At 37.3% G+C, this 12,084-nt stretch overlaps 1 protein-coding gene across 3 annotated transcripts in view; it reads right to left on the minus strand.

Annotated features, from left to right (window-relative positions):
* The window catches only part of LOC101157513 (catenin (cadherin-associated protein), alpha 2), a 284,873-nt gene that overhangs the window by 256,353 nt on the left and 16,436 nt on the right, over positions 1 to 12,084 (minus strand). For all 3 annotated transcript variants that reach the window (XR_013654431.1, XM_023956970.2, XM_023956972.2), the window contains exon 2: positions 9,456 to 9,562. Coding sequence is in view for 2 of the 3 variants with exons in the window: in XM_023956970.2 (XP_023812738.1) it covers positions 9,456 to 9,557 (102 nt within the window). In the remaining variant the exon portion in view is untranslated. The remainder of the gene's footprint in view (positions 1 to 9,455; positions 9,563 to 12,084) is intronic.

A 12,084-nucleotide genomic window follows, 5' to 3' on the forward strand; every position in this document is an offset into this window, starting at 1 on the left:
ATACAATTGGGCACTGAAAATGAACTACAAAATGAACATATAATACAAAAAATAAATGGAAAACCAACACCAAACTCAACAGGGTGTGTGTGGGTATGTGTGTGTGTGTGTGTGTGTGTGTGTTTGTGTGTGTATTCATGCACATGAGTGGCATGTGACACTCAGGTCAGAGTGGGCCTTGCAAACATAAGCATTACATTTGCAGCATGTCAGGCTCGTTTTGATGTCTCTAGGGGCACAGAGGCCACAACGCTTCCTTTTCTGGCAACACTCCAGCTAAAATCAACAGACCTATGTAGGCTTGGAGGTCTACCAGGTCGATTTCTCTCCAGGTGTCCCCAAACACACGCTTCCCCTCCAGATTTGTCATCTCAAGTATAATTCCCTCAATGGACTCTGGTAAAAAGAGTTGGAAGCTGGACTTGATGTCATCCACACGAGATGCTGCATAACGCGTTGGTCCTGGTGTCATCTTTATGATGTTTTCCACTCTCGCTCTACCTCCTCGGTCCTGGGGGGATGATGACCAGAGCAAGTGTCCACTTTTGGACTGAAATGTTTCCTCAGGTGCCTGTTCTTCAGGTGCCTTTCCCTCTCCATCTGTTGACTGGTCAGTCTCCCCAGAGTCTGGTTCAAAATCTGTGATGTCTTCCAATTCCGAGACATCCTCCTCTATCTCTGGTTCAATTTCAGTGCCCTCTTCATCATGCCCAAGAACCTGGACCAGAACCTCTTCCACAGAAAAACGCTTCAGTCGTCTACTCATTGTGCTCAGAGTAAAAGGAATGCAAGGCAAACATCGAGCTATATATAGTATGGGGTTGCGTAAAAATGATACATTGATTAGTCTGGAAGGTGTGGTTCACGTGTGATAGGTACAGAAGCGTGGGAAAGAAATAGGTTCAAAAGACACCTGTCTAGTCTGTGTAAACATATGATACATTGTATCATTAGGAAGTTGGTTCACGTGAGAGGATCGGCACATAAGCAGAAAGACATGTGTACCCACAAAAGAAATTGTGTGTGTGTGTGTGTGTGGGGGGGGGGGGGGGGGTGTGTGTGTGAGAGTGTGTGTGTGTGTGTGTGTGTGTGTGAGAGAGTGTGTGAGTGAGCTGGGGCAGTGTGTATGGGGATGTTTTCTGTATGTTGAATGAATTTACTCTGGATACCCATTCATTTCCTATGACGGTCACTTTTGACCGGGAACACCACAGGTGTAACAAGGTTGATTAAAACACTCAAAATTGAATGAAATAGGTGATCATCACTTTTATATGTTCAAGTACACAGTGTGAAGGATATCATAAGGTCTTGAGGTAATCAGATGTAAAACATAATATTTATGAGTATTATAAGTTGTAAAACGGTCAGATTTGACCCGAACACGACAGGAGGGATACATTAATGATGGAAGATTTATTTCACAAGTCTTATGCACACAGACAGGTACACAAGATTCGCATTACCAATATTCTTGAAGAGGGGTATAAAAACAACTTTAATAACTACGATTTTGACTGCCTATATTAGCCTTGAAAAATTGGCTATGTAAATTTATAGAAATGTATGCGTTTTTCCCAATTATTTTCATGACAGATTAAAAATCCAATAAAAAAACATTTAAAGCAAGACATAGCTGCATTTTGGCCAAATTGCAGACAAACTAAAAGTTGCTGAATTGATTGTTGAAGAAATCAAACATGTAAACTGATATTTAAAAGGTTGAAATCAGTTGCAGTACACTGAGGATGTGAGTAGAAGAATAATAACAAAAAAGGACAATAGCTTGATTTTTGATCACATTCAAGTAATTAATGAAAACAAGAAAAGCTCCAGAGTTTCTTGATTTGGCTATGAGGTTCAGGGGTATCAGTCATTTTCCCTGGTTACGTTATTACTTTTCTATTTTTTTTTCAATGTTTATGCCTTGGGTTATCCGATTAATTTTATTCATGGTTCTCTTGTTTTACACCTACAAACACTTGGTCTGTGGTATTTTAAAATTCAGATTTTGTCCAGTGAGTGAGTGTGTTGTCTTCACTAATATTTTACCCTGGTTATGGAAGCCAGTTATTGTTATACAGAATATTTAGGAATCCATGTTACTTGAAACACATCTATAGCTACGTTGCTACTAATGGTGCGTTCACACTTTCAGGTTTGATTGGCATCAGGGTTCATTGGTTCCTAAAGAATTTTATTTTGTCACATGTGAAAGCTAACCTAGCTCCTAGCGAAACCTGGTTCCCATGAGAGCGAGGGTCTTGATTCACTTGAGACTGAACCAAAGAACAAAAGTGAAGTAAAGGGAGTAAATAACAAGAGCCCAGTGTACTACAAGGAGCAAAAATAAACTGCCCGCAGCACGAAATTGAAGAAGCTGGGCTCAGGAAAAAAGTTGAAAAATGTCAAACAGAATGTCTAACTGAGAAAAAAATGATTTAGTGAAGCAGTACAGGCGTTTATTACTATATGGTAGTAAGAGAAATAGCTGTACAAGCCATTTTTCATGTGCTGATTTTGGTTAGTAAAATGCCCCCCCTCCCTCAAATGAGCAGTGTTTGTAACTGCGTGAATACTTCAAGCTATTTTGAAAGCTTCAGATTTTGTATAGCTTCTAGAAGCGCTATGTGGGTACGCATACCAAATGTAGACAAAGATGAAAAATCTATTAGCATTCTCAGTCTATTCTACCTGATCATGCATTGCTCTCTTATTATTTGAAAGCAGACTTATGGTTCTTTAAAAGCATCCAACAATAATCTGTGCACCTGAACGTGCTAATGTAATGGGTTTAACAGTACCTTTTTACAGATGACGAGAGTGGCCAAGCCTGCCAATACTTTATCAGCTTGTTTTCTTAAAATAACAACTTTTTTTCATAAGATAACTTATTATCATTTTCCCTTAATTGAAGATAGAAAAAAACATAACAATTCTAGTTGGAGATATACACTGTTTCCTTGCTATATTGAGGTTCATCCTTTGCATTCTTGCAATTCTGCTGATTTTTTTCAGTGTGATTTTGCTCTTTTGTTTTGCTTTTTTAACAGCACTCCATGTTCTACATCCTGATTGGCTGGAAACATTGTCAATCAATATCCACTGTGCCTTGTCTCCTGTACACTTACATCCAGCTCTCCAAATCGACATAAATCTTTGATTGCGATCCGATTTTTGTTTTCATTCCAAAATACAAAAATCTGTTTGTTTTACCAAGGTTGGAACTTTGAAATTTTTAACAAGATAGGAAAATATAAAAAAATAAAAATGGTCATGTTTGTCTGAGAAAGTATATAAAGTTTGTAGTGAGGGGTTTTACAGCCTTAAAATATCTACAATCCTACTGTTTGGATTTCACCTATTCCAGGTTGTTTTTTTTTTTGAATGTATCCTCTGGGATAAATGAGGGAACACTGTAAACTAAATTGCCAAACAAAGGATCATCAATGATTAATCAACTTACAATATGTCTCCCAGCAGGTCTCTCAGCTATCCCTGCTGATGTAGACATCCAATAGCCAGACTCTAGACTTAAAGCTCTGAACTTGGTGCATTTGTATCACTCCCTTTCCACAACTGGGAAAAAGGCATTACTCCTTATTTTAACAGAAACACAAAAAAACAATAATGCCCACGCACATATGAGCAAAAATCATCAATGTCTAATTGGCACTGCACTCTAACATTATCGATTACTTTAGTTGTGGTCAAACCAAGGTGGTAGTTGCGCTACTGTTGTTGGTCAATTTAACAATTAGCCAGTCATTGGAGTAGAAGATAATATACATTCAGCAACATACCAAAAAAAAACATATTTCTTCCTGTTTTTCCCCAACACTGACTTAATAAGTCGCTATCTTGAGAAAATATGCAGCGTTTATTCCATTGTCACAAGAAAATAGCTGTTAATATATTGTGATAGCAAACTAAATCATTGTCTTACGATAACAAGCACTAATCATATTCTGTCATCTTAATAACTTGCTATCTCAAGAAACAAAGAATAAAAAAAATTATTATTTAACTATTTGCATCTTCTCTACTATAGTTCCCACCCTAAATTACTTACAAATGAGAAAGAAAGTTCTTGTTTGTCTTGTTAGTCCTTTATGCACAAACAACTGTAGAACTTTTTGGTACTGTAAGAAAAATGAAATGATAAAAAGTTAGTTTGACCTGTTTTGCCCACTGGTCTTCAAGCATCCTCTTCGGAAGATTTTTACCTGTCATGTGTACATACCAACTGTTTATCACTTCTCCCCCAGGGGATGGGTCAAATGTGGAGAACAAATTTCACACGCCTAGGTGTGTGACAGATAGTGTGATTTAATTCAATTCAATTCAATTCAATTCAATTCAATTTATAAAAGGTTGTTGTTGGCTGAACAAACCTGTCAGGTAAATACCCCTATCCGACTGGTTGTGGTCCTTGGATAAAAAATTATTAAGTCAATGACATCATGTAAGCCCCCTTATCTTGATCTATGGTGTTGTGTCCACATTTCTTGGTTTTCGTGACTTCTTTGATCCAATATTCCAACTTGTTTGTTACAGTCCCTGTTAATTCTGTATTTTCCCAGTCCATGGTGTGAATTTCAGTGAACTGATGGTGCTGAATTGAGGTTTTGTTGCTCTGTTACCTATTTTTTTACCCTTCAGATTCATTTTTGTGTTCCATTTTTCTAGGGTTTTCCATTTACAGGTCAGGGTCAACACATGTCAATGTAAACTTTGTCTTTATCATTCTGTTTGGCTCATAAAAAAACCCTAACTGTAGGGTGAGCCTGTTTAAGATTTGCTTATAAGAGATACTAGTGATCAGACTAATCTGACAGGCAAGGATTATTTTTTTATTTAATACACATTCAATTAAAATGTCAAAAGAAGAAAAAAAAATGGAAAAAATAAAATAAAAGCCTTGTAGTCAGACATGTAATTTGCTGTGAAGGCCATCAGATGTAACTCTCAGTAAAACTTTATAACAATCACTACATGTTAAGAAAAAATCCTTATCAGTGTTTCAGTCTCTTGACATGAGGCAATTACATATTTGTCACTCTGATGACCACTCAAAAGAGAAACAAAACAAGTACTGAGGATGACAGACTGCTATTTGGAATGAAAACCAGCAGAGTGAATTTTAAAAACCCTGCGCCTGCAGATACTTAAATCTCATCACTTCTGGATTGACTTTTATACTTATACTGATGCCAATTTATGTTTAGAGAAGGAATGTAGTTCTGCTTTCTTAAAAATTATAAAAAAAATTGTTGTAAGCTTAAACCTAATATGTACAAAGAACAACAGGTACAGCTACCACACGTGTAATGATAGAAAGGAGGAGGAGTATGTTTGACAGGCAGCAAAAACTCCACCTAAAAGAGCCGGATGTATTTCGCTATTGGTATATTAGAGGTTGTCAGATTGTTTCCATTACAGTAATAATAATTTATTTTGACAAATTTCTTTTCCATCAGCTATGACTTTGGAATCCACATGTAGAGCTGTCTCAAAACTATGAAACCAAAAGAAGCAGCTTTGTAGCAATAATGTTTCAAATTGTAAAAGAAATTAAGAAAATGTGGTAAAAATATATAAAACTTTTTTTATTTTGTTTTGTGCTTCGGTAAAATTAACTTAAAAAAGAAGAAATCTTTATACAATAAATCGTTTATTAGTATAGTTTATTAGTATTAGATTAATTAATTACTACTATGAAAATTGAGTTCTGTTAATGGTGACTATTTCTTTGAAGTTAAATTATATGACTGTACAAATGACTTAATCTAGTGAAGTCAAAAAATGTCAAAATCTCTCATTATTATGAGAATTCTGTAAATTTAAAAAACCTCCCTAACAACAAACTCTGCGGCACAAAGATTAGGATTTACAAGTTTATATATTTAAAGTATGCAACACCTGAAGGTACATCATGTTTTAGAATTTTTACATTTTTTTGAAAAACTTGTCACCTATGGCAAAATAAGACAACTGGCAAAATATTTAGAGCTACTCCATTTTAACAATTAAATTGATTGTCTTCACATTTATCAGATTTATGTGATTAATATGTTCTACATATAATAATTTTGACTGTGCAAAGCTAAACACCTTAATGACAAAAATGAAACAGATTATAAATAGATTAAAAGCATAAATTGTTTTGTGCATGTTTGGGGATGAGAGCATTTAGTGAATGAAGAGACAGTAGTTATTTTGAGTGTCAATGCTAGATTTTAAAAAATTCAGAATTGGTTGAAACTTGCTTTTCCCAAGTTCCTTCCTTTAAACTGATTTATACTTTGCAGTGGTTGCTGCTCTGTAGGTAGAATAGATGCCCAATGACCTGAAAGTTGACTCTACCATTGCTGAGCTTGACAAGTCCACATGTGAATTTGACTTTGGGAAAGAAACATGACCTCCCTTTGTTCCCTGTGTTCCCACTGGAGTGTAAATATGGATAAGTGCAGCGAAAACCACTTTGTGGAATAGGAAACATTTCGCAATGTAGAACTAAAGGAAGTGTAAGTGTGCTGACAGTGGGGTGGACATTCCGTTTAAATGAGTTTTTAGTGGTTAATTCATCTAGAAAAACACAGTACAATGAAATACCACTTGCCAGTTATTGTATACATTTTTGTATGCCGTCTTAGAAACTGCACACAATGTAATATATTGGTTTAGAAATACAAAAAAAAGGATTTTACAAAATGTTAGTGGAAAATTATTATTTTAAAAACTATTGAATTAACAATAATGTAACCTTATATTTAGTTATTATTCATAATAGGTGACAAAGGTAAGATTCCATCTTTTATGGTAGACTTGAACATGGTTCCTGAAGCCCCTCAAATCTACAGTAGTGACCCGGCAGAGGTCCTAAAGTAATTCATACACTCCACGTTTGACTGTTAAGGAGAATAAAATGTAGTTTAGAGCAAAACAAAGTTGAAGTTAAGAGTTGAAATTGCTACAGACTTCCCAAAATTCCCTATATCTTACACATATTTATTACTTTTGCTACTTATAATCTTAAGGTCTTAATGTATGCATTCAAACATGCAAATGTTATAAACTGGGTTCCCAATTAGTGGGTAACTACAAAAGGCCTGAATTTCTATCTGCTCTTAAATTTCTTCTACTTTTGATGAGTTGTGGAAGTTATTCATGAAACAATAGGAAGGGTTAGAGATATTACTGTTAATAATGTAGAAATAGTTCCTTGAAAAGAATAGCAAAACATACAAAATTCCCTTCGAACACAATTAAAACTTGTAGTCTTGACTACTTAAAAAAACCTGAAAAGTCTTGCAGTCTTCTGCAGATAAAGTCAGAAGCCTGGGAGGAATAAAAGACAAGACAAATGTCTTTGCAAAATTCATACGCCACGTAAAAAGAATACAATTTTGTTTAAAATTTAAAGCACTTTGCAGCTAGAAAAAGAACATAGGACCACTGAGAGGCTGTAAGTACACTCAGTAATCACATCGCTGTCAACATTGTGCCATTCTCAGATATGCAGCATGGCATCATACCCTGCAGTTAAATTCATGGTTATTTTACTGAGGCAGGGTTTGATTTATGCATCAAACAAAACAGATTTTTTTACAGATTTGGGTTTTTATTTCTGTGTACTAATCAGATAAAGACATAACTCTCTTTAGACCATGCAAAAAATGTACAAGCAGTTCAATGACAGAAGAAAAGATGGTTTCCATCACAATAAATAGCAAAAAATAATTTGATTTTTGTTAAAATATTTATGAGTCTCAAATATTATGTGTAGTACTGATCATGGTGCATTCTGTTGTTTGTCAAACCGTAGTAAAAAGATATTCATCAAAGTATTTTCTTAAGCGTTATACTTCTCCGTTCGTATCTGGCTTTATATTTAGTATGACCTCCAATCAATATGAGAACTATTAATTACAGTTCAAGTAAAAAAAATGATAATAAATAAAAAAACAACTAGAAAATATGCAACTGGACAGTGTTAGAAGAATGGTAAATAAATGATAGATGCAGATAAAAAACTGAAGTCATGTCACAATAAGTTTAAAGTCCAACTTTGTCAGTGGCTCAGTCTTGAGGTCAAACAAAGTTTGAATGCAGCCAACACATTGAAGCAAGTTTCATACTGCAGTTCTCATTTTTTTTTTTTTTTTTTTTTTAACTTGTCCTGTCCAACAGCTAGCCAGGCAGATGAGAGCTGAGGGCCTCTTGTGTTGGACATGTTTTACTTTAACAAGAGGGGTTATTAATCTTCAGACAAACCAGAGGTATGTCTGAATAAACCCCTTTTGTAATTGAGGACAAACTTTTATTCATTTCAACCATGATTGAAAATCTTTGGTGTTGGACCGGACGGAAAAGGAAAGAAGGGAAGAAGAGGGAGGGATGTCAGAGGGTTCTCATTTAATTACAAGTTGGCTGACAAGTCCGACTTGCTCATTGTGACGAAAAAAAAAAACTTCAAACATGCATTTCCAGAAACCGTGCTTTAAGTCCTTGCTGTGATCATGTGGAGCACATTAAATGCCTATTCACAACTATTTCTGCATTGAACTTTCTTAATGGACCTTGTGCCCTTGTGCACATCTTCCCAGTATCATGCACTAATACAATCAAAGATTCAAGACATATCATCAAGTGTTTTTGAAATGTCAGGTATTTCAGTTTGTTTGTTTTATTGGTTGGTTGGTGTTAACAAGAAGGGGTCAGCATCATCGCCCCTCTCTAACAATATAATTTCAATCTTTAATTTTGGCATATGTGAACAGAACATGTTTTATGACCACAAAAGAGTGAATGTAAAAGTACATACATGTATGAGACATTGGTCATTGGTCAAAGTAGTTCCGTTTAATTAGTGCACACATGGTTGTACCTTAGACTAACACTAAAATAATGAAGACTGTATGTAGTAGCCACATTACTTCACCAGCCTTTTTTTTTTCCATTTGAGGTCTAGTATAATAACGAAATATTTGGAAGACTTGTGTAAAGGATGCTACACATACTTCTCCATTATTATTTCCTTGACTTCAAAAAAGAAAACGAAAATTTATAACACTGAGTTAATAGTCCAGAGCCAAAGCTGGCATTTTCATTTGTGGCATTGCTTAGCTTCAATCCACACCTCAGGCTAATATCGATAACCATCATTGCGTATCGTGTTACATATTGAGCTTGAATTGCTGCAAGTCTGACGGAAGTTCTGAACAGCATTTACACAGATATAGGAAATAACTGAAATGAAACTGCTTGATGCTCAATTAGGACCAGTTGCAAAATGTTTGTATCTTCTAAATTCAATTTTCTAGTAGAATCCTAGGTTTGTTTCAATTAATATCGTTTTTATTCAAACATCACATATGGCGACCAGCACATCACTTTCAATGTTGTCCTATTATTTATACAGTTTTTTTTAAAGTGTACGTTGAACTAGGTACCTGTGTGACCAGGGGCTCCAGAAGTCTTTCCACAGTCAAGGTGCGAATTTCAAGGCTCTTTGGGTCCCATTTTAACAGGATTGGCGAAGTAGCAGTCGTCATGGTTTCTGTTGACATCAAAAGCATAATCGCAGTTAGAAAAATAGTCAACATGGTTTTGCTAATTTTGTGCAGGTGGCTAAATAACCACATGCAGGGTAAAAGATGCAGGGTCTTCTGAAACGTTTCAATTCTTGCTGATCATAAAAAACACAGACCTTCTTCAGGCTGGCAGGTCATAAATGAATACTCAGAGTTATGATGGAAAAAAAGAAAAACAAAAATTTTCCTTCTCAGAAATATTTTTAGGGCAAAAAGAATGTGTGTGTAAATGCCGACTAAATAAAAGAAAATAACATCTGAATTAAGAAATGCTTGAAGCACCCTTACAGTTTCCTTGGTTCTAAAGCTGTTTTTCTTCAGGTTCCTCAGACTTCATAATCATTATTTGTCTTATTTTCTTGCCTGCTCTATTCATTCTGGTTAGAAAATCGTATGAATCTCTGCGTTGTCATCACTGTGAAGTAATCACAGCCCGCAGCAGCAGTCACTGACTGCAAGGACCATATTGTTTTCGCAGTTGGAATGACGACTTCGCCGCCTTTCAGCGAGAATTTGACCCCCGCCGCATGCTCGAAAAGTCACCAAAATGGGCACACACCTGGGATAAATTGCAAATGAATTTTCCACAAAGTCAACGTCACCCCCCCGAAGACGATGACATCCCGGCCAGCGATCCCGTCAAAAAAATGAATGGGCCGAAAATCGCGTATGGGGCCGAACAAAATGTACTTCAAAATACAGCCGCGAAACCAAGACACACGTGTCGGGGATATCCCAAAGATGTTTTGAAATCATTACGGGACGGCCACACGACCTACGGCTTGGCGGCCATTTTGTGGCGAACTCTGAGAATTGGCGATTTTCGTGTTTTCCCACAATATGGGGAAAAGACACTTTTGTTTGAACGATTTTCACGCAATTGCACACACTTGCTGCCAGCTCCAGTCTACAAACACCCCAGAAGTGTCGTTGACCTTTGACCTTGGGAAAAGGCCGCCATCTGGAATTTTCTCAAAAAAGCACCTTTAGCACCGGATACAAACGAAAACTCGTCGTTGCAATTTTCATCAATCGTCTCGTAACTTTTCGGGCACCAACGGCCAGCTACTCTGGACAAAATGTTGGAATTAGAAGTTGTAGATTTTGAACGGCGTGCGCGTGGCGAGCTAGCAACCGTTGCCATCTTGACTAGCTCGCACATTTTTCATCGGAATGTCGTGAAGAGGAAATATGCGATTCCTTGGCCCGCGCTGAACAAAACGATGCTACGCACGACAAGATCGATAAAGGAATGTGGCCGTGGTAAGCAAAAAACCGTCGCAAAAAAATGTGCCGACTCGGCAAAAACGAAAAAATTCGGAACTTTTTTTTCCAGAATCGACTAACGAAACCAATATACCCTTGTCCGCGATATCCAAAGGACGTTTTGAAATCATTACGGGATGGTGACACGACCTACGGTTTGGCGACCATTTTGTGCCAAAATCTGCCATTTTGCGTTTTTCGCGTTTTTACACAATATGGAAAAATGAACTTTTTTTCGAGCGATTTTCACGAAATTTGACTCACATGTTGCTAGAGCAAGTCCACAACTACCTCTGGAGTTTCGTCCACCTTTGACCTCGGGAAAAGGCCGCCATCTTGAATTTTCTATAAAAAACGCCTTTACCCCTGGATTCAATCGTAAACTTGTCGTTGGAATTTTCCGCGATCGTCTCGAAACTTTTTGGGCATCAACGGCAAGCTACTATGAAAAAAATGTTGCAATTAGAAGTTGTAGATTTTGAACGGCGTCCGTGTGGCGAGCTCGCAAAGTCGCGCACTGCTATTCCTCATACCTTATTATGGCCCGCAGCAGCAGTGACTGACTGCAAGGACCATATTGTTTTCGCAGTTGGAACGACGACTTCGCCGCCTTTCAGCGAGAATTTGACCCCCGCCGCATGCTCGAAAAGTCACCAAAATGGGCACACACCTGGGATAAATTGCAAATGAATTTTCCACAAAGTCAACGTCACCCCCCCGAAGACGATGACATCCCGGCCAGCGATCCCGTCAAAAAAATGAATGGGCCGAAAATCGCGTATGGGGCCGAACAAAATGTACTTCAAAATACAGCCGCGAAACCAAGACACACGTGTCGGGGATATCCCAAAGATGTTTTGAAATCATTACGGGACGGCCACACGACCTACGGCTTGGCGGCCATTTTGTGGCGAACTCTGAGAATTGGCGATTTTCGTGTTTTCCCACAATATGGGGAAAAGACACTTTTGTTTGAACGATTTTCACGCAATTGCACACACTTGCTGCCAGCTCCAGTCTACAAACACCCCAGAAGTGTCGTTGACCTTTGACCTTGGGAAAAGGCCGCCATCTGGAATTTTCTCAAAAAAGCACCTTTAGCACCGGATACAAACGAAAACTCGTCGTTGCAATTTTCATCAATCGTCTCGTAACTTTTCGGGCACCAACGGCCAGCTACTCTGGACAAAATGTTGGAATTAGAAGTTGTAGATTTTGAACG

The sequence above is a fragment of the Oryzias latipes genome (genome assembly GCF_053564925.1).
Source record: "Oryzias latipes strain Hd-rR chromosome 1 unlocalized genomic scaffold, Olatipes_Hd-rR_3.1 chr1_Y".
NCBI lineage: Eukaryota > Metazoa > Chordata > Actinopteri > Beloniformes > Adrianichthyidae > Oryzias > Oryzias latipes.